The 21,060-nt window shown below is 41.2% G+C and overlaps 4 protein-coding genes across 4 annotated transcripts; 1 reads left to right on the top strand and 3 right to left on the bottom strand.

The window, feature by feature from the left end:
* Positions 1-1,670: 1,670 nt before the first annotated feature.
* Positions 1,671-12,387, bottom strand: pex1 (peroxisomal biogenesis factor 1). The gene is made up of 24 exons (XM_062410189.1): positions 12,189-12,387; positions 10,994-11,140; positions 10,749-10,832; positions 10,514-10,628; positions 9,559-10,250; positions 9,324-9,443; positions 9,063-9,183; positions 8,766-8,872; positions 8,561-8,640; positions 8,343-8,475; positions 8,107-8,203; positions 7,832-8,002; positions 7,550-7,704; positions 7,274-7,460; positions 6,998-7,164; positions 5,894-6,028; positions 5,736-5,800; positions 5,412-5,554; positions 5,183-5,286; positions 4,880-5,056; positions 4,217-4,459; positions 2,850-3,044; positions 2,453-2,583; positions 1,671-1,956 (listed from the first exon to the last, which is right to left on the bottom strand). The coding sequence occupies exons 1-24, from the start codon at positions 12,294-12,296 to the stop codon at positions 1,872-1,874; spliced, it is 3,762 nt and encodes a 1,253-aa protein (XP_062266173.1). The 5' UTR covers positions 12,297-12,387; the 3' UTR covers positions 1,671-1,871.
* A 137-nt stretch (positions 12,388-12,524) lies between these two features.
* Positions 12,525-14,800, top strand: rbm48 (RNA binding motif protein 48). The gene is made up of 5 exons (XM_062410599.1): positions 12,525-12,681; positions 13,044-13,234; positions 13,336-13,481; positions 13,685-14,244; positions 14,344-14,800. Exons 1-5 carry the CDS (start codon positions 12,553-12,555, stop codon positions 14,404-14,406), a joined length of 1,089 nt encoding a protein of 362 aa, XP_062266583.1. The 5' UTR covers positions 12,525-12,552; the 3' UTR covers positions 14,407-14,800.
* On the bottom strand, positions 14,490-16,206 carry LOC133972966 (calaxin-like). Its single transcript, XM_062410600.1, has 6 exons — positions 16,095-16,206; positions 15,777-15,935; positions 15,124-15,228; positions 14,899-15,050; positions 14,651-14,755; positions 14,490-14,567 (listed from the first exon to the last, which is right to left on the bottom strand). The coding sequence occupies exons 1-6, from the start codon at positions 16,168-16,170 to the stop codon at positions 14,517-14,519; spliced, it is 648 nt and encodes a 215-aa protein (XP_062266584.1). The 5' UTR covers positions 16,171-16,206; the 3' UTR covers positions 14,490-14,516.
* Positions 16,207-17,051: 845 nt separating this feature from the next.
* Positions 17,052-19,123, bottom strand: LOC133972729 (calaxin-like; the record flags this gene model as incomplete). The annotated part of the gene is made up of 5 exons (XM_062410307.1): positions 17,052-17,427; positions 17,524-17,628; positions 18,157-18,308; positions 18,384-18,488; positions 18,943-19,123. Coding segments are annotated over 5 exons (594 nt in total), but the record flags the coding sequence as incomplete, so codon positions are not given.
* Positions 19,124-21,060: the final 1,937 nt, after the last annotated feature.

Below are 21,060 nucleotides of genomic sequence, written 5' to 3'. Positions count from 1 at the left end.
TTTGATGTGACAACAAATGAGCTGAGTATTTACCTCAGGTGTCTCTTTTTTGGACCTGGAGGTTTGCTTCCTTTTTTAGATTGTCACCATGTTTGACAGTGTCGGGCTGTGACAGAGAAGACATGGGGGGGAAACGAACAATAGATAATGATGCACTGATGCACAAGTTGAATCTGTTGGATTTCCCTTATAGCCGGCCCCATGCAAAGATACACCGAATGAAGAAGGCCACTCAGTAGACAGAGACCTCCAAGGCCAAGCAGTCCCCTTTTCAAACCTCGCCTTAATTCACCAGCTCCAGATATTTATTTAGATCTGCACAAATTTCTAATGGGTTCCTGTCAGGTTTTGATTCTCTTCTCCTCCTCATTTCCTTGTCTAATCCTGCACAGGTCTGCAGGAGAAAGTGAGAGAGCGAGAGAAAAAGTCTCCCCTTGGAACGTTTTTCTTCCAAGCCACAGTGTGTGGGATTGACACAGGACTTAAAGGCGAGCCAAATGCAGCTCTGTCTATATTTACCATCTGCAGAACCTGCCGCTGCCATTGTGTGTAGGATGACAGCTGGCATAGTGCTTCAAATAGGCAAATATTGTCAAGACGACACACTGCCATGGAAGGGACTGGGATGAAGACGACTGTCGCCATCTCAGGTAAGACTCTCAGATGTTGTGCGTGCCCTGGGAGCCTTCAGTGGAGAAGTGACAAAACCTGCAGAAAGTTTCAGCTCCAAATGTTTGAAACCAGTCAGAAAGGGAAAGTCAAAGCTTCACAGAATAAAAAAAACACTTTCTGACATTAATCTGCTATTTCCTGGACCTCACACTGCTGACAAGTGCTGCTAATTGTTATTCAGCTTCCTGTGCCGTAACCACAACTCATGTGCCCAGCGACTGTGACTATTTCAGACAGTGGTTTGTGCCTTGTTTACTAAATTCAACTTTAAATCACCGCGTGTGAAGGAGAAAGTATCTGTCCAGTTATTGCATTTAGCACACTCGCTAATAACCCCAGGGGTTTTAATACAGGAAGATTAGAATGAATTTCTTTCTTTACCATCACCATGACTGCACTTCATCTCAATACTTCCAGCACATCCTCCCTAATTTCACAGTGAAGCTGGTTAAATAGATGAAGACCCTCTCGTTACTCTGTGTTTGAAATATCTTTACTTTGGATATTTGCCTATTAGTTATTATTAAAACCGCCAAGGACGTGATGTTTGCCCTGCGCATTTGTTTTTAGATTAATGGGTTTTGATGAAAAAAAAAACTATTTAGGGAACTGTTATCTGTGGATGTAAGCAGTTTGTTACGGCTTTGCTGCTTTTGCTTTTCCCCCCGACTCTCCTGTAATGTTACACCTAGAGAGTTAACTTACATATGAATCATTCTCATTAGTTACTGAAGTTTGGTGATATTATATAATTCCTATCATAACTCAACCAATCTGTAACCAGTGCCTTTAATTATCCACATGATACAATTCTAATCTTGATTAGCAAAATATTTGTGTGACATAAAATCATTACTTAAACTCACTAAAAAGTTTAAACAAGAACTATTGAGTAAACAAGTGTAAAAAATATGTTATAACCAGCAGAGGGCGACACAGTAAACAGAAAATAATAAAAACAATCACTTCACACAATAATAACAGCAACATCTGCAGTGTCAAAAACTCTGTATTTAATAATGCCATCATACATATGTACAATAATTACATTCAACTACAATTAAATGTCTCATTCAAGTAGAAAACATACATATATTAATTATTTTAAATAACATTGTCTTTAAAGCCCTGAAACTGCTCAACTCTACTTTAATTAAAAAATGAATAAGGAATTAAGTGAGTCAAATTAATTTGTTTGTTCAAGCTAAAGTTACACGTTGTCCGGGTTTAAATGTGACGGAGGGAAGAGATTTCCCCTCTCCTGAACCGCCGAAGCTTTCATACCTTCAAAAAGAAAGAAAGAATAATTTATTAAAATTTTCTTTAGATAATTTAAAATCTAAAACAATCATAAAACACTATCAACTAACTTCCACTGATGGATCACAAGGAATGACCTGTAGTGTTTGTTTTGTTTTTTTTCAGCATTAAACGGTTATCTATTCATTAATTTGACACAGGAGATGAGTCAGCAGCTATAAATAGTTAAAAAGGCAATTCCTCTACTCCAGCTCTCCAATTCTAATGAATTCTCAAAATACAGGGTCATTTGACTTCATAAAACATCCTGAATATAGTGGCAAGACTAGTATTACTGATTAATATTCATCTTGCTCTGTCTTGGCTACAGTTTTTAAACTACATTTAATTTTTTGACCAAAAGAAATGGCCAACTGTAAAATGATTTCTTTACTTTGTGTAGAGATAAAACTGTCTCGGTTACTATGGTTTCATCATCTGTCAACATCAGTGTGATTGTCTCTGGTGTCGTGCTACTCACAGTTTTGTGTATCTGTTCCAGTCGGTCTTGCTGAGAGACGGTCTGGTCGCAGCCAGGGCGGAGGTCATGTGAGCCAGACACAGCAACAGGCCCGGCTGGGTGGAGGCTGAAGGGACCCGGGGATACTCCTCCTTCACAGACACACACAAATGCAACACTCAAGAGTATTCATGCACACAGCATCATAAATAAGCAGTTTAACAACTCTTGGTTGCCACAAATAGAAGAGTATAGAATCGTATAAACTACTAATAAAATTAAATTAATGTCAAAAGAAATAGAAAGGTAATTCAAACTGGATAATAAAATGACACTTGGTATTAAAGACTATAGTATTGAGTGGAGCCGTATAGGAATTAAGAGGATTTATCATCTTCCTGTCCTGTCCGTCACTTACATTGGCTTTCCTGTAGTTGTTCTTGATGCTGTTGACGTCTTGTTGTAGGCGCTCCAACTGCTCCGGGCCCAGCTCTTCGTATCCCCTCTGGAGGGAGGACGTGTAGGCGGGAGGGAGAGAGCCGCTGGGGTCACGAGCTGATGCCCCGATACAGTCCTGGGTCACGGAGCTGGAGCCAGAGACGAACTGGGAGTTCTGTCAAGAGAGGCAGGAGAGGGAAAATGGACAGGCACAAAAGTTATGTGAGGAAAGAGTGTTTTCTAAAACACTGAATGGCATCACTGCATTTGGGACAACATGAATACAACACTAATGTGGGCAGACACTGTACATGTCTATGTGAATATACATCAATGTCACAGCAAAACAAAATTTGTAAATTCTCTCTACTTCACAGCAACATCGCATCACAGATGTTTTTAACAGTTCAGTTATAACAATTTGGGTTTGGCTTGCAGCACTTCTGCAATATTTTTAAATATTGTGGTTGAAATAAAAAACCTTGTTTATAATCATCCTTTGCTAAATCAAGATTTACCCACAGGAATTTGCTGCAGAATGTTCAGGATATTACTTATTCAAGGTTCAGTAATTTATTGCAATTTCAATGGAACATTGATTTGAACTTGTCCTGGTGGTATCCCAGCAAGATAATGATACAATACAAATACACAACAGTGTCAACTTTGGAACTAATCTGACCAAATAAATTAAGAATCAGAGTAAGCATTTCAAAACACATTAGTGCCAACCCACAAGTGTGACAGCTCATTAAAGTTCAAGGGCTGACCTGATGCTGCAGAGTTAAGGCAACTTCAGGATATGAGCTAAAACGAGCAGATACTCGGGGTCTAAACTTTTTCCTCAAGATGAATAAAGTGCACTATCTGGATGAGAGGGGTCACTGAGTATTTACAGACCAAATCTATCAGGAAGGATGTTAGAAATCTCACAAATGTTTTGGCAACTCCTGAATAATGATCTTCTGATTCCACCTCTTTATTGAGACAATCTTATCTGACAACATGAACAGTTGTAATATCTTAACAAAACTATCACGAGTGTAGGTGAGTTTAGAATAAGTAACATGCTGTTTTTTCACCATTACACCATTAAGAGCCAGCTAGCATTTCGAGTTCTTAATACTATATAATAAACAGACATGGACTGATCGTGACCTTCTCATCTTTATCTCAGGAAGAGAGCTTTAACGGGGAAAACTCAAATAACAGAAGTCTATGATATTTTATTATTGTCTTGTAGGGAGATTTAATGCATAGATTACTTTTTGTAAAGTGAGAATGGATTGTTTTGTCCGTTTCTACTTTCTCATGTACTGCTGTATGTATCTTGACCGCACTGCTCACCAGTCCTGAAATCGGTGAATTCCCCAACTCGGACTCGTCGGAGCTTCCAAAGTAGAGTCTCCAGATGTTTCTACGATGGTGTTCGTTTTCTACTTGGAGCTCATCGGGCTCCAGCAGAACCATGGACTGGTCCAACCCTGTGGTTGGGTCTCCCTCCCCGACCGAATCCTCTGAGCCGCTGATGTTGTTTGGGAAGATCATGGAGGACAGACTCATGTCGCTGTCTGAGCCGCAGGTCAGCTCCTGATTGTCACACAGACAAAGAGGGTTTGAGTTTAGATACACTAGTACACAAGCTTGTGTAGTCTCCAAACACATATGAATGAGAGACATAGCTTCACTGTGTTTCTACAGTTCAAGATACTGACAGCCTTAGTTTGTTTAAGTAATTTAATCACATCCATGGCAGCACATCTGGGAATAATTTGACTTATACTCTAAACTAAGAATGGAGTGATAAGTAGAGCAACTGACATGCGCTGAGTTGCATACAAAACTCGTTGTTTAATTAGCCTCGAGGGACAACAACCTGCTGGGCTGCTTCAACTGAATCATAAACAATTTGAAATCGGACTAGCCAACGGTTTCCTGCCTTCATGTTTTACTGTGGCCCAAGGCAACGCAACACTATAAACTCCTCAGTCGCGGCATAATGAAAATTACATTCGGTGTGCTGGTGCCCAGGCTGTTGTGGATGGCCTCCAGCTGTGCGTTGTAGAGCAGGGCCTTCAGGTCTGCACCTGTGAACCGCTCTGTCAGGGCTGCCAGCTGCTCCAGGTCCACATCAGCAGCCAGGGGAACACCACTACTCAGAGCCCTGAGGATCTCCACACGAGACTCCTGGTGATACAACACAAGAGGGGAGGAGTTTGTCAATAGCTGGATTAGTAAAAGCTGGATGATCTGCCCATGAACTGAGTTTAATGGTGCAGCGGTGTTGCTAGTCATCATTCTAATGCAACAGACCAGGTCAGGAGGGGGGCAGTAGAGGGACTTGTCCAGTCGTCCAGGTCTCAGCACGGCTGGGTCGATCAGATCTGGGCGGCTGGAGGCTGCAAGCACGTACACACCTACAAAAACAAACATTAAAGAATTCCATTTATTTGATTTGAAGGAATAGTTTCATTTCTTTACCACTCTCATATGTGCGTGTTAAATATGAAGCTGGAGCAAGGGGGTTGTTAGCTTAGCTTACCCTGCAGTCCCTCCACCCCATCCAGCTGGGTGAGGAGCTGGTTCACCACACGGTCAGTTACCCCTGTGCTGTCGTGGCCCCTCCTGGGGGCTAAAGAGTCAAACTCATCGAAGAACAGGATGCACGGCTTGGCTGCTTGTGCCCTGGAACAGACAGGATGAGCAGCAGTTAGAAAGATGGGAAGTAAATTATTCCAATTTTATGAATGGGTGTTACCAGGGCTTATGATTACTATAAATATTTGATGTTGCTCATTAAAACTGGCAATGGGATTTATAATAGAGGGTCAGTGTGGTTTTTGGAGAAGCGTAAACGCTCACTAACCTCTGGAAAACATCCCGGACTCCCTGCTCACTGGCTCCGATGTACTTACTCAGAAGTTCAGGTCCCTGCAGAGACATAAATATCCTGTGTTAATGAAGATATGTGTTGCAACAGAAAAAAGCCTCCTGTTTGACTGTCTGAGGTGAAGTCCAGCTAACCTTGATGCTGATGAAGTTCATACCACTGTCTTTGGCCACAGCCCTGGCCAGCAGGGTTTTCCCTGTACCAGGGGCTCCATACAACAATATTCCTGAGCAATGGCGGATAGGAAGATTGGAGAAGAGGATGGGATACTGTAACACATCAAAGACACTCAGTCATTTATTGTACAATAAATCAATGATGTTGACATTTTTACTTTGATATTTTTTTCTGTTGAGCTGCAATAACGACATCTGAACATCTACTGCAATGTAAAAAAGACATCTTGAAACTACCTCTATGTAAGACAGGGGCCTTATAAATAAAAATTGCAGTGTCTCGCCTAAAATGATTAAACATTTAAAAGAATGGCTATGGTTAACTCAGAAACTTTAATAATATAAACTATAGCCAGTGCTCGGGTCCTAATAATACTTTGCATCAGGGTTAAACAGGATTTGTTTCCCAGGGTGCTGTGAACAACACCGTGACATTTTCATCACTAACTTGAAGCCACTGTGAAATTAATTTATTTCTCTCTTTCAAACCCGAAACAGAGAAATAAATTAATTTCACACTCACAGAGAACATGATGGGCGGCGGCATCAAATATTAAAATAGATCAAATCAACTCCTAGAAATACCAACTGGGCTTACTACAGTGGCTCATGTGAAAAGTGGAGAATTAAATTGAAACTAGGTAATAAATTATCCTTCTATTTTTGGAACCCATTAATAAAGACTAAACTCTGCCTTATTTGCTAAAGAGAAACTGTTGAAACAATTATTGTTGTGTAAAAGGAAGAAATAAAACTGATAAATTGAAATTTAACGTAATCTGAATATGATAATGACATAAATAAATCACCTAAACAAATTAGCATCAGTTAATTTAAATGAATGTGTTTATTTTCATCCTATCTGCTGCTACTCTCATTAATTTTGAGGCTTTTAATTGTTTATCGAAAACCATCAGTTACATTTATGGTGCAGAATGAAAAATAAATTGTCATTACATTAACTTTTGCAATTTCATTTCATTAATTCTCTTTAACCTGTTTGATAAAGTGACTCTTCCATTCATTCGACTGGCTGATTTGATCGGCTGCTCTGATACTGACCTTGGCGGGGAGCAGTATTGTGTCCATGAGCTGCTGCCGCACCTCTCTCAGCCCCCCCACCCTCTCCAGCCCGGTTCCACTTGGGATGTGGAGGTCTGCCCCCCACAGCGAGGGAGGCGTGAACCCTTTAAGAGCCTGTGCAAAGTCACTCCACGATAGAGACACACCTGAGAAATGCAGAGCAATGACACATAATGTGAAAGTGGCACAAGAAACTAGCTTTTGCTTAAGTACGACAACACAAGACTTTGATATATATAGATTTTTGTGTCTTACCCTGATCACTTTGTCCTCTTTGTGCTGTGTTAGCATGGACAGCTCGCTCTAGCAGCAGCGCCAAATCCTGAGGTGCATAGCCCTCCGTCTCCTTGGCAACAGCCCCCAGGTCAAGGATCTGTAAGTTCTCCTCGGACAGGCCAGACCTTCTGAGGATGAGACGCCGCAGGATCTCTGCTCTCTGTGCCTGAAAACAACAACACACAAACTGTTCTGTCTGACTTTTGAGCATTTATCAGTCTATGTCTGTGAGTGCATACGTGTGTGTGCAATAACCTGGTCTGGTGGCTGGATGTTTACAAATCTCTGGATGAAGTGGGACCCGTGCACTTCGGTCAGCGAGGGGTGGAGAGAGTGCTCACTCTGGCTGGTGATGATCAGACACACCAGGCTGGAGTGAACCACCACCTCATCCACCACATCCTTCAGACCTACAGCCACAAGGAGACAAGAAGAATTCATATCAAGGCCAGGAATATTTATCAATACAGTTTGTGATCATACAGTATGAAAAGAAATCCCCCAGACACACATACAAATGAAAGATTTATAGTTTACTCTGAGCGATGTGCTGTTGCAGCAGCGCCTCGGGGCCGTGCTCGTGTTCTGGTGAGGTTGGTGCCCCTGTTACTTGATCCAGGTCATCAAGAAGAACCACTGAAGGCTGCTTCCACTCGGCCTGCTCAAAAATGTCCTGCAGCATCTGTCTCACACTTTCTGCCCTTTTGCCTAAAAACAGAATATTTGTCAATTCACGATGGCTCCTCTTAAATAATGTTTTTGGATCAAACAGACATCATCTTCATTATCAAGTGTTTACATAAAGTATTGACCTTGTAGCTTTCTGCAGTCCACCACCTCCACATGGGCATCCAAATCTTCTCTAGCTTTTCTGCAGAGGGCTTGGGAAAGAGTGCTCTTCCCACTTCCCTGTAAGGAGAGCCAAAATAACGATATATAGTTCTTTAAATTCCCTTTAGACCTAAATTCACTCTGTAAAATGTAATCCACTGTAGCGCTGTCAGCAACAGTATTTACATATTTTCATTATTGTTATTTAAAGCAATACCTTAGCACCAGTGATGAGTAGAGCTCCTCCTTGGAGACCCTGACCAGTGGTACCAAGCTCTCGTGAAAGGGGACTACCCAGAAGGCAGCAGGAGATGAACTCAAATCCAGTCGTACTAAGCTCATCAATCCCACTGGAGAAAGATGTAAAGAGAAACTAATCCTGGAGAAGGTCCTTGTTTAAATCATACACAGGCTCAGAAATAGATGCAGACTTACCCGAGGACACTGAGGGAGGGAAGTGCCGGGTTTGGTGTTTCAGCTCTCACAGCTGGCATGGTCACTGACTCTCTGTGTACCTGAATGTGATCCAGTGTACAACGCCAGACTTTGTTTAATCATCAGGTACGTGGCATTATGCAAAGAAAAACTTGCATTGCATTGGACTATTGATGTGCTGAACACAACATGTGCATGTTAATACCTGTATGTGTTCCTTCTGAATGAGAGTGTGTGCCAGTAAAAACAGTTGGTCAGGAGGATCGCTTGCTTCCTCTGGTTTCAGTACAGTTAAAGCGAACTCTAACTTTGCTATAAATGAGAAATAAGGGGGAGAACAGTGACAAATTATTGCAGCTGAATTTACTGTAGTTTTTAACTGTGCATTATGATTTTAGTCTGATATTATGGGAAGGTAATTACAAACATTGTGCAGATTTGTCTGTGGAATTAGAAGATGCATATCTGAAAAGCTTTTACAGGAAGAGTAGAAATGAATCACCATCAGTTCCATGTAGGAGGATGGTGCCAGACCGTGCAGTCAGACAGGCTAAAGGTTCATGACTCTGAGTGTGCAGCCAACCAAGGAAAGCTGTCTGGATCGCCTCATCGTCCTCCTCAGGCTGAGGGGTAAATGTCAGAGTTCATCAAAACATAGGGAAGGAGGAAGATTCCATTTTATGCAGCTTTGAACAAATGAAATATGTGCTTGCTTGACATTTCACACCCAAATGTAGCTGCAGATAAATACTCCAGCACTCACCAGAGGTGTCAGAGGCTGTAGACGAATAGCGGAGGCCACTTTGATACTTGATTTTACAGGCTTAATTCGAACCACTGAATGTGGGCTGATATTCAGGCTGACGGCCAAGGGCTGTGGGATCTGAAAAAAACATATAAGTAATGAAAATGTATAAGGCAGCAGCCACTTCAAAGTAAGAAGGGCCATTGATAAGTGGTGCTTGAAAGGAACCAGCAGTTACGCAGTTGAAACTTACCCATACTCTTCCATGATGGATCTCTCCCTTTCTGAGACTGCTTTGTTTGCCATATAGTTTCTCATCACAATGGTACACCACCCTGACCACCATGACCTCTTCTTCTTTCATGTCCTCAACCCCCTCCATAGAGGCATCAACTTTGGTATCTCGTGTGTTCTTCTTTTTCTCCATGGCCTGCTTGACTCTGGCCCTTGTTTCTTTAGGGGCAGGAACTTTGGAGAGCAGACCGTAGGTCACTAGAGACTGACCTCCAATGACTCCAGCATTTAGTCCGTGCCGCGATGGAAATAAATGAATTACACTGGTTGCAGCGTGGCTTATGGTACAAAGGGAGTCGGGAGGTGCACCACATACTCTGTAGATAGAGTCTGTAAAGATAGAAGGGATGCTAGGGACAGGTGGTGGCTCTTTAATCGGGTCACAAGTTCCCTTAATCATATAGCGCAGGAGGCTCCTCAGGTCAGCTATGCCACCCCACTGGTGGCTTTGAGGGACAAGAGCATTATTTTCTAAAGACTGTCTGGAGGAGGGTGAATAGAGATCTGAGTTCTCTATTTGAAAATTTGATTCCACACTGCTCCTCGAAGGAGAACCACTGAGGCCACTAATTCCAGCACGGCTCTTCGGAGACACAACTAGTTCTGTGAACTGCTCCAGGCGACCATAGGGCACAGAAGGCGAAAGTGATGCTGCAGAAATTTAGAGGCAAATCAAATTGTGTTAATGAATGCTGTTCATGGATATGACCATGACAGAGCTGAACAAGTTCTTTACAAAGTCACCAGTACACACTAAAACCTAAGCTGCGTTATTTTAGGATTATCAAAAGATGAAACGTTATATTTTTGCTCATACATTTATCAAAGCCAATGTTTCTTGTCATGAATTTCAACATTTTGGATAAATCAAAGAAAATAAATTCACAAAAGATAATAGTTGTTTTTACTCTAACCTATTCGGATGTAGATGGCTGTGTGGCTGTCCACCCACACAGGAAAGACAGCATCTTGGAACACCACTCTGATCTGATCTAACAGCTGCTGCTCCAGTGCAGCACTGTGAAGCTCCTGGAGGTGTAAAACAGAGAAAAGCAATGCTACATAAGTGCTCCTTAGAGTGATTTAGGGTCCCAACCCTGTATAAAAACATAAGGTTCCACATTATTGTAAATCACAATATGAACCCACCAGGATCTCCCAGTCATCTGACGATAGAGGCTCTACAAATACTTGATGCACCGATGAGACCTGCTGACATGGTTTCAGGAAGCCCTGAGAAAAACCGCACAAACGGATAATATAAACACAAAGTCCATAGTCACCAATTGACAATTACTTTAAAGTAAAGAAAATCGGGATGTGTAGCAATAACGAAATAACTATTTATTTAGGGGGGCATAGTGGAGAACAAATTCATCTTTTCAGAGAAATACCTGCTCTCCATCTTTCAGGCCAAACTTTTCTCCTAGTTGCCGACACAGCTCCACTTCATGGCTGTCATAGCTGGAGGGGGTTCTGTTTAGTGTCCAACTGAGGTAGAGGGGTGACCCATGGTCCCAGGACAACTCCAAAGCTTGGTTCTGCAACACAGACAAAGTACATTTGTATTCTACATCTTCATTTTTGATGTAGCACAATCTAATGTCTAAAAAACAATCAATGACAAAGCTATGCAGGTTTTATTACTGTGAAATGCTGTCCTAAACTATATGACAGGAGTATTCCCCATGTTATTGTCAAATAGCCAAACAGAGAAATAGGCAGTTTGTACAAATATCATGGGAGCTACTTCATGAATGCTCTTTGAAAGTACATCAGACACCGGTACTGAAAGATCGGATTCATTATAGGGTTTCAAAAAGATGCTGATGATCAGAACAGAACAGAATGCAAGAATGGATTGGCATCCACCAGGTCTCCTGCTGCCCTGTGTCTGATGCAGAGCTTTGTCCCCACCAAGTGAGGCTGCAGGAGAACTACTCCAAAAACATTTGTATCAAAATGGAAACCAATAGTGAAAATACAAACACCACACAACTGGCATCTTTGATGAGTCGATAGCTTTTATATTGGCCTCACACATGTACATGAATGAAATCACTGGCTGATAATCTAATCTGTCCCCAGATGTTTGCAGATGCATTTATCTAACTGATATGTTGGTTTATATGTGAACATGAATTATGTAGCCACACTGCAAATAGTATAATACCAATAAGTATTAAAATAAAATTAGATATCACGTAGTATAATTATGATAACAAACTCATGTGACATTCAATTTTCAATTAATTCCTTTTTAATATAGACTTGTTTATCTTTAATCATGTTGTTCGCAGGTCGCAGGGTCAATATAATGGAGCCTGAAACGTCTCAATATAATACATTTAATGCTTTAGAAATATATAATAATAATATTGTAACGCAGACAGTGAGAGATGACTAACTAGATTGTTAGAAAGTAATTGACAGTCAATTTAAGTACGTTTAAAAACAAATACACACATAAACACTACTGTCGCTGACACATTGTTTACGTGAGCAGTGTTTGTTTAACCCAGACTCAACTTCCACTGATATTTCCTGGAGGACACTGACAGCACTGCGCATAGCTATGAGCTAACCTACCTCGTTCAGGGACAGGTGGGATATCAGCCTCGGTGGGAGGTGCAGGAAGCAGTTCTTTGAGTTGTTAAACACAACAGTTACCGGTTGAATGCCCTGGTTACTGAACATGATGTGTGCAGCGCCTGAACAGCTGTGGGACAGCCGGACAGGTTTCACTGCTAACGTAAGAAGTGCAACAAGTTCATGCTCGATCGATGTCTCTAACTCTGACTCTGCCCTGCCAGTCCAAAGTAGAAGACACTGAGCAACATTTCTTTTCAAAATAAGATATTTCACGCCAGTACGCATTGAAGGCAAGGGGTCGGTGACCGAGAAGGCGCTCTTATTTTGAAGTGTGCCGAACGGAACTTTGTTTCTTATAAACATGGCGGCATCATCAGGAAGCAGTTCGGGCTGTTGGGACTCTCCGGAGGTTTATAAACATCACGAACAGAGAAAAGTTTGTATTTCCAGACCAAAGTACAGAGAGGGAAGAAACGACAGAGCGGTGAAGGTGAGAAAATGTCAGCAAGGAAAACGCCGGGTGTCAAGATCATAGACCCCCGAGCTACACTGTGGTTATGTGCTCTGTCGTTTGTAAAAATCCAGATTAAATCAAAGATCATATCAAATATACCCATATGTTTAAATACTTGAGATGTGACACCTCACTCTCGTTCATGGTGACCCATACTTTCCTCTTGGTGCCATATTGATGCAGCTCTTGATAGTTGAACGTCTTTCCATCTCTTTTTGTGAATGTGGAATTTCCCAAATGATAAAAGCAGTTGCTCTACTGGGCAAACAGAGAGACCTCAGCCAAGTGTTTTGAGGACATGGCATAGTGTGATAACTTGTCTTGTGTGCCATCATCAGGTGTACACCATCAATTTAGAGTCCCGATACCTGATGGTCCAAGGAGTCCCCGCCATCGGAGTGATGCCGGAGCTGATCCAGCGATGTGCCCTGTACGGAGCTGTGGAGGAGTACAGGCCCCTGGACGAGTACCCTGCTGAGGAGTTCACGGAGGTCTACCTGGTCAAGTTCCAGAAACTCACCAGTGCCAGGTTCACGATCCGACTCAACCCTTTTATCAGTATACTGTACTGGCAAAGTGGAATACAACTGCAATTTATTTTTGTTCCAATAATCTTTTTTAATTTTTCAGAGCAGCAAAACGACACATGGATGAGAAGAGTTTCTATGGTGGTTTGCTCCATGTTTGCTACGTCCCAGAATATGAGAGTGTGGAGGACACCAGGTTTAAACTGCAGGACCGAAGGAGATATATAACAAGGGCTGCTCAGAATAGAGGTAAACTTCAAAATCAATTATGGACTTACTGAATAATAATGCAAATAAATGAATACAAGATAATTTAGAAAAATAACTTGTATTAATTTATTTATCTTTCAATACACTGGTGCATTTCAAATGTTCCCTCTCTATTTGACCAATTACCAGTTTTAATTGAAACCTCAATATTATCCTTGTCTTTTTTTCCCTCTTATTTGAAGTGAGAGAAAAGGAACAGAAGGAGGCAGAAAAGGAGGAGCCCACAACATCAAGTACAGCCACCACATCAGAGAAGATCATCCCCAGACACGATCGAAGGCCGAACAATGATAATACAGGAGAGAATACAAAGTTTAGCCATTATTCAGGCTTTCAGTTACTGCCATTACCTCCTCAGGAAAGTCATTATTATGGACATCAAAATCAACATTGGACGGGACAAACAGAAGATAAAATGGGGACATTACATAATGCCATAATCAACACGAGACAGCAGCCGGCGCAGGGTTTAAGTTCCAGTCAAACCTCTTCAGACAGAGAAAGAGGCACAAATCGCAGACTGACTCCAAAACAGGCTCCTGCAGTCAGATTTGTCCCGAGGACCCCAAACCTGGAGAACAGGAAACGCAAAATACAAGAGGCTGCAAGCCAATCACAGACTGATGCTCCTGGGGAAAATGAGCCTTTGATTGGGCCAAAGCTTCCTGAACCACCTAAACTGGACATGGAGGACGAATCGTTGAACACAACCGTCAGCCTCATCAGGACCACAATGAAACAGGTAACCTATAATCTGAACTGATCCAAACGACAGTACTCCTTCAACAAAGTCTAGATTTCCTGATTCACACCAGTTAAAAATTCCTCTCATCTTTTTCAGGTGGAATCAGTTCCTGACATCAAACCAGTGAAGAAAAAGATGAAACCACGTCGTCGGATTTGATTGTACCAGCTCGGTTCCTTGTGGCAACTGTTTTTTATTTATACAAATTTCATGTCAATGCAAACAGCGATATAGTTTTTTATTAAAAATCCAACATGAATATAATTTCTTCATGGTTTCACTTGTTTCTGAAATACTTGCTGCTCGAATTTCTCAATATTCTGGAAAGGAAGAGAAACAGATGATACGATTAAGAACTTCCCACTTAAAATACATTTCTCATCATCCTTTTATTCTTTCTTACTGTGGTGTCAGGGAGGCAGGTTCCAAAAGCTTCAAGTAGCAGGTTCTCGTCCTTCACTGCCTTCTTAAAGTCGTCAAATGACAACCGCCCATCGTGGTCATAGTCCTGCCCATAGGAAAAAATAAATCAAATAAAAAATGTATATTTCAAGCTAGGTCTGAGTTGTTGTGGTCTACAGAAGTAACTTAACACATTACACCAATATGACATGATGTCATAGGGTCAGACCTGTAACCGTTTCCCCTCACCATCTTCTTGAGTGTCATCTCCACCAGTTCCTTGACTCCCTCGTCTGGGTCCTCCTCTGAGGGCTGCCTGATGAGGCTGTCCTTCAGCATTTGAAACATTTCCTCCCTTGATATGTAGCTGTCATTGTTCAAGTCGTACACATTGAAGCAGTCTGCATAAAGAGGAGAGTTATTACCTGGACAATAACTTGAGACAGATTTTTATATGTGGGTCAGACAGCTTACATTTAATTCTTTCTTCCAAGGTCCCTCGGAGGAAAACGGAAAGTCCCTCGACCCACTCTTTCTCATTCACGAAGCTGTCGTTGTCTTTGTCAAATGTCCTGAAGACTGCAGGACAGATAATCAGTGATATGCAGAACATGCTCAGGTCATCGAACAGACACTAGCGCAGTGGCGTCCAAGTGCTGCAGGTTATAAGTGAATCCTGGGCAACACTTTATTTCACAGTCCATAAATTCATTTTAAGTCATTTCTAAATCCTCTAAGAAGTATCTCAGTGGTTTGGTACATATTATAGGTCAAATAGAGAGAGGTCAGCAGCAGTTATTTCTAAATGCTAAGCTAACAAAAGCTTGATCATTTTATTAGGATGAAAGCAGAAAACTTGAGCATGCAAAAGCCTTCAAACAATCAAAGGAAAACTGAAGAGCAGAGTTTACAATAATAAGACTGGTCAGCGGAAATAAGATCCGTTGTCAAGCATTTGTAAAAACTTTGATCAAAAATAAATTTTAAGAAGAGACTTAAGATAAAATATGTTGATGAACTAAAAACAAACTATAAAAATCTGGTTATTTCAAGGAAAGACAGGTATTAGGTATTTATCTGGCACAAGCACATGCACAAATATAAATATATAGTATCACACAGAATACCTCCGTCCATGAGCATGTCGTCCGTCATCCCGAACATGTTGTACAGTAAAGTCCTGAACCTGCTTCTGTCCAGACCTGTGACTGCTCTGCCCTGAGCAGCTGACTCCCCCAGCAGCTCATGGTACAGTCCGATCAGACCCTCCACCTCCGTTTTACTGACTGCAACCAAAACAATAATGGATCAATATTCACCTGCCATCGAGAGCACTAGCTTTAGATCTCGGGCTCATTTAAACAATCACAGTAGCAGCGTGTAGCGGAAACTGTAGCTCAGCTCGGCCTGGTTAGTTAGTTGATTGGACGGATGTTTGTACTCACAGTGCTGCACTTGTTTAGACAGAGTTTCTGCCAGAGTGTGGAGCGACTTCCTCTTCATAGCCGTCATCTGTGACATGTTCAGGAGCTGAAAGTTGCGGTCACGTGAGATCCAGAGATTTTATTTAAAGTCTGCAGCTCCTCCGAAGGCTGTGTTGTAGACACACGAGGTCACCATGGCAGCAACGTACCCAATGAGCAGGCGCTATGCTACGATAGTGATTCGTAGAAAACGGTGTGATGATAAATGACCACACACTTACAAACTATGAGGGACAAAAGTGATGTAAGTATGAATACATCAACACGTACATGTAGAGATAAATAAATACATTTGGAACAATACAGAAATAGTATTTTTTATCATTTATTTTTACTTATATCGTAATTTTGTACATTTAGACACTCTCTTAAAGTCAAAGTTTTATAGGTGTGCTTTCTCCTAGTCCTGGTCTATTTTTATAATTTTATTATGCTATATTTTATCAAATTTTTCATTTTTTCTAATCTGTAAAATGTTTTCTGTATTTCTGCTCTATTGCTGCCTGAACTTGCTTGTAATTGTTTCTTATTGTTTTGCTTTTAACCCGTTTCATATTTTTTGCCTTCGATTTTAGATTTTTAACGGGCAGGAAACGCAAAATACAAGAGGCTGCAAGCCAAACACAGACTGATACTTCTGGGGAAAAGTTTGCCTTTGATTGGGCCAAAGCTTCCTGAACCACCTAAACTGGACATGGAGGATAAATTGTTGAACACAACAGTCAGCCTCATCAGGACCACAATGAAACAGGTAACCAATAATCTGAACTGATTCAAACGACATTATTCCTTTAACATAGTCTAGATTTCCTGATTCAGAACTGTTGAAATCCACGTCACCTTTCTCAGGTGGAATCAGTTCTTGACGTCAACCCAGTGACGAAAAAGATGAAACCACGTCATGGGATTATATCGCACCAGCTCGGTTCCTTGTGGAAACAGTTTTTTATTGAAACATTTGTCATGTCAATGCAAACAGCGATATAGTTTTTTATTAAAAAATATACCTCTGAAGATGAATCAATCAAATTTTATTTATATAGCCCATATTCACAAATCACAATTTTTCTCATAGGGCTTTAACATTGTGAGACATCCACCGACCAGGATCCATGAATAGCAATCCATGATGATGTGGCCACGGCTGCGGCCCTGGATCTGCGGGCGATAAGGCACAGGGACTCCGGGGGAAGGGGTCAAGTCAATCCAATGTCAAGTCAAATCCAACATTAATATAATTTCTTTATGGTTTCCCTTGTTTCTGAAATACTTGATGCTCGAATTTCTCAATACTCTGGAAAGGAAGAGAAACAGAAAGTAAGACTGTGAGCTTCTGACTTAAAACATTTACGTTTATAACATTGCTCATCATCTTTTATTTCCTTCTTACTGTGGTGTCAGGGAGGCAGGTTCCAAAGGCTTCAAGTAGCAGGTTCTCGTCCTTCACTGCCTTCTTAAAGTCGTCAAATGACAACCGCCCATCGTGGTCATAGTCCTGCCCATAGGAAAATAAATTACAAAAGAGTTTTTTCACAGCAGCCTTTTCAGCATGCAGTCGTAGGTAAACAAAAAGTGTTAAACAAAAAATGTTAAACAAAAATAACTTTATGGTCATTTTACAGTTTACAAAGAAATTACGTGTCCCAGTGGTATACAAGATAATATATAGAAAAGTAGAAACATGACGGTCTAATATATATAAATAAAAAAACTGGCAATAAATGGAATAATTGCAATGGCACTTGGATAAAAGCTTGTTAATAGTCTGGAAGTGCAAATTTCTAAGGAGCTCTCTGGTCTAAAACAAATCCACTTCAGGGAGATTACAGCATCTGCATCTGTGCACACTGCCATCTTTCAAATCTGTTAAATGAGAGAACTGAGAATAAAATGACTTGTGGTCCTTTAAAATAGTTCAAGCTAGTTTTGAGGTTTGAGCGTTGGCGTCTGTAGAGGTAACTCAAAACATGACACCAATATAGCATGATGTTATAGGGTCAGAGCTGTAACCTTATCCCCTCACCATCTTCTTGAGTGTCATCTCCACCAGTTCCTTGACTCCCTCGTCTGGGTCCTCCTCTGAGGGCTGCCCGAGGAGGCTGTCCTTCAGAAAATGAAACATTTCCTCCCTTGATATGTAGCCGTCACCGTTCAAGTCGTACACATTGAAGCAGTCTGCATAAAGAGGAGAGTTATTACCTGGACAATAACTTGAGACGGATTTTCATGTGTGGGAGTCTGACAGCTTACATTTAATTTTTTCATCCAAGGTCCCTCGGAGGAAAACGGAAAGTCCCTCGACCCACTCTTTCTCATTCACAAATTTGTCGTTGTCTTTGTCAAATGTCCTGAAAACTGCAGGACAGATAATCAGTGATATGCAGAACATGCTCAGGTCATCAAACAGTCACTAGCGCAGTGGCGTCCAAGTGCTGCAGGTTATAAGTGAATCTTAGGCAATGCTTTATTTCACAGTCCATAAATTCATTTAAATTCATTTCCAAATCCTCTAAGAAGTATCTCAGTAGTTTGGTACATATTATAGGTCAAATAGAGAGAGGTCAGCAGCAGTTATTTCTAAATGCTAAGCTAACAAAAGCTTGAGAATTTTATTAGGATGAAAGCAGAAAACTTGCAAAAGTCTTCAAACAATCAAAGGAAAACTGAAGAGTAAAGTTTTCAATCATAAATAGCAATATTCAAAACATGAACTATAGAAATCTAGTTATTTCAAGTAATCTCAGGCATTAGCTATTAATCTGGCACAAGCAAATGCACAAATATAAATATATAGCATCACACAGAATACCTCCGGCCATGATCATGTCGTCCGTCATCCCGAACATGTGGTACAGCAACATCCTGAACCTGTTCCTGTCCAGACCTGTGACTGCTCTGCCCTGAGCAGCTGACTCCCCCAGCAGCTCATGGTACAGTCCGATCAGAGCATCCACCTCTGTCTCTTTGACTGCAACCAAAACAATAATGGATCACTTTTCAACTGCCATCGATAGAATTAGCCTCAGTTCTCAGGGTCATTTTAAACAATCACAAAAGCAGCGTTTAACGGAAACCACGGCTTAGCTTAGCTTAGCCTAGCCTAGCTTAGCTTAGCCTACCCTGAGCTAATCAGACAGATGTTTGTACTCACAGTGCTTCACTTGTTTAGACAGTGTTTCTGCTAGAGCATGGATCGCCTTTCTTTGCAAGAGAGATATATGTGCCATGTTTGGAAACAGAAAGGGAAAACGCAAATTGTGGCAGCGTAAACTCAAACAGGGAGTTCGGGCGGCAACAGAAACTACCACTGATGTGTAAAGTCAAAGTTCCTTTGATGCAACACTGTTTAGAGGCAACTTCCACTGCCACAACAATGTTTAGAGGCAGCTGCCTTTGACACCACACTGTTTAGACAACTGTGATAGCAATGATGACCAGAGATGCTACTGCTCATGTCGCCATTTATTTACTACAAAGTGTACCAAAGTAGATGTAAATACTTAAAGCAACAAAGCTTTTATAACAGTAGGATCAGGCACACTCTCATTTATAGTTATGTTCTCTCTAGGCTGAAAATAGGTGTTCAGTGTTTTTGTGTTACAAGAGAGCAAAGAGAGACACACAATTTTACTTTTCCATCGCATATAAACCCTTTATTAACAGTTGCAATCAGAAATATTCAACCCCCTCGCCTCAATAGACATTATAGTGATGTGGATGACAGATAATGACAATAAATGACAAAAAAAACTCATCAAACAACAAAAGATATTTATTGATGCGTATTTTAGTTATTTTGACAACAGAAGTTGACTTAACTTTGAAGTTCAAATGAAAAATGTAACTCTTTCAACACATGTGCATGTGCAGTATTATTCAACCCCCCAGCTTCAGTACTTTGTGGCGCATCCTCTAGCTTTTATAACTTCTAAAAAATGTTTTCGGTAAGTGCCGACAAGCTTTCTACACCTCTCGATTGGAATCTTTGCCCATTTTTCAAGTGCAAAAGCCTCTAGATCAGTGATGTTTGATGGCTTCCATGCTGCAACTGCCTTCTTTAAATCCCACCAAAGATTTTCAATCAAATTTGAATCTGGTGACTCTGAATGCAACTCCAGGACGTTCCAGGATCTTTTTCTCAACCAAGCTTTGGTGGACTTGGAGATTTTGCTTTGGATCATTGTCTTGCTGGAAAGTCCAATGATCACCAAGGTTCAATTTGTCAACAGAAGGAATCACATTCCTCTTTAAAATGGCCTGGTATTTCTGTGAATCCATGATGCCATGTACACAATAAAGATTGCTAGTTCCTGCCGCAGAAAAACAGCCCAACATCATCTTTGACCAACCTCCATGCTGGACTGTGGGGATGGTATTCTTCTGGTCATAAGCCTGTCCTTTCATACGCCAGACATACCGCTGCTCCATACGTCCAAACAGTTCCAGTTTGGTTTCATCAGTCCATAGAACTGTCACCCAAAACTCTGTAGGCTTATCCAAATTCCTCCTGGCATATTCTAGTCGACTTTTGATGTTGCTTGTGGTCAGGAGCTGAGTGCGTCTTGGAGCCGGCCATTAAGTCCTTTATAATTCAGTGCACGTCTTATAGTTGCCACTGCAGCACTTGTACCAGCCTTCATCAGGTCATCCTGAAGGTGTCTTGCAGTCACACAGGGATTTATCTGAGTTGTTCTGACTAAGTTGCTGAGGGTCCTCGATGAAATGCTGGGCTTTCTTCCATGGCCAGACAGGTTTGAAGCTGCTCCATCAGTTGTAAACTTCCTTATAATGTTCCCAATTGTGTCTCTTGGAATATAATTTTTTGGGGAATTCTTCTTCTACCCAAGGTGTTTCAGGTGTGATGAAATAATCTCCTCTCTCAGCTTTTGTGTAAGCTCCTTTGTCCTACCCATGATTGCAACTGACC

The sequence above is a fragment of the Platichthys flesus genome, chromosome 17 (assembly GCF_949316205.1).
Source record: "Platichthys flesus chromosome 17, fPlaFle2.1, whole genome shotgun sequence".
Taxonomy (NCBI): Eukaryota; Metazoa; Chordata; class Actinopteri; order Pleuronectiformes; family Pleuronectidae; genus Platichthys; species Platichthys flesus.
This window is presented reverse-complemented; position numbering and strand designations above follow the sequence as displayed.

Bases quoted from the DNA above. Each gene is read 5' to 3' on its own strand.
- pex1 (XM_062410189.1), bottom strand. From the start codon at position 12,296: ATGTTCAGTAACCAGGGCATTCAACCGGTAACTGTTGTGTTTAACAAC. The intron at 10,833-10,993 runs GTATTTCTCTGA...GGTTTTTCTCAG, and splicing joins GCCTGAAAGATGGAGAGCAG to GGCTTCCTGAAACCATGTCA. The intron at 5,287-5,411 runs GTAAGCTAAGCT...TTGTTTTTGTAG, and splicing joins TGGGGTGGAGGGACTGCAGG to GTGTGTACGTGCTTGCAGCC.
- rbm48 (XM_062410599.1), top strand. From the start codon at position 12,553: ATGGCGGCATCATCAGGAAGCAGTTCGGGCTGTTGGGACTCTCCGGAG. The intron at 13,482-13,684 runs GTAAACTTCAAA...TCTTATTTGAAG, and splicing joins AAGGGCTGCTCAGAATAGAG to TGAGAGAAAAGGAACAGAAG. The intron at 14,245-14,343 runs GTAACCTATAAT...CATCTTTTTCAG, and splicing joins TCAGGACCACAATGAAACAG to GTGGAATCAGTTCCTGACAT.
- LOC133972966 (XM_062410600.1), bottom strand. From the start codon at position 16,170: ATGTCACAGATGACGGCTATGAAGAGGAAGTCGCTCCACACTCTGGCA. The intron at 15,936-16,094 runs GTGAGTACAAAC...TTTTGGTTGCAG, and splicing joins GTCTAAACAAGTGCAGCACT to TCAGTAAAACGGAGGTGGAG. The intron at 14,756-14,898 runs GTGAGGGGAAAC...TCCTATGGGCAG, and splicing joins AGATGACACTCAAGAAGATG to GACTATGACCACGATGGGCG.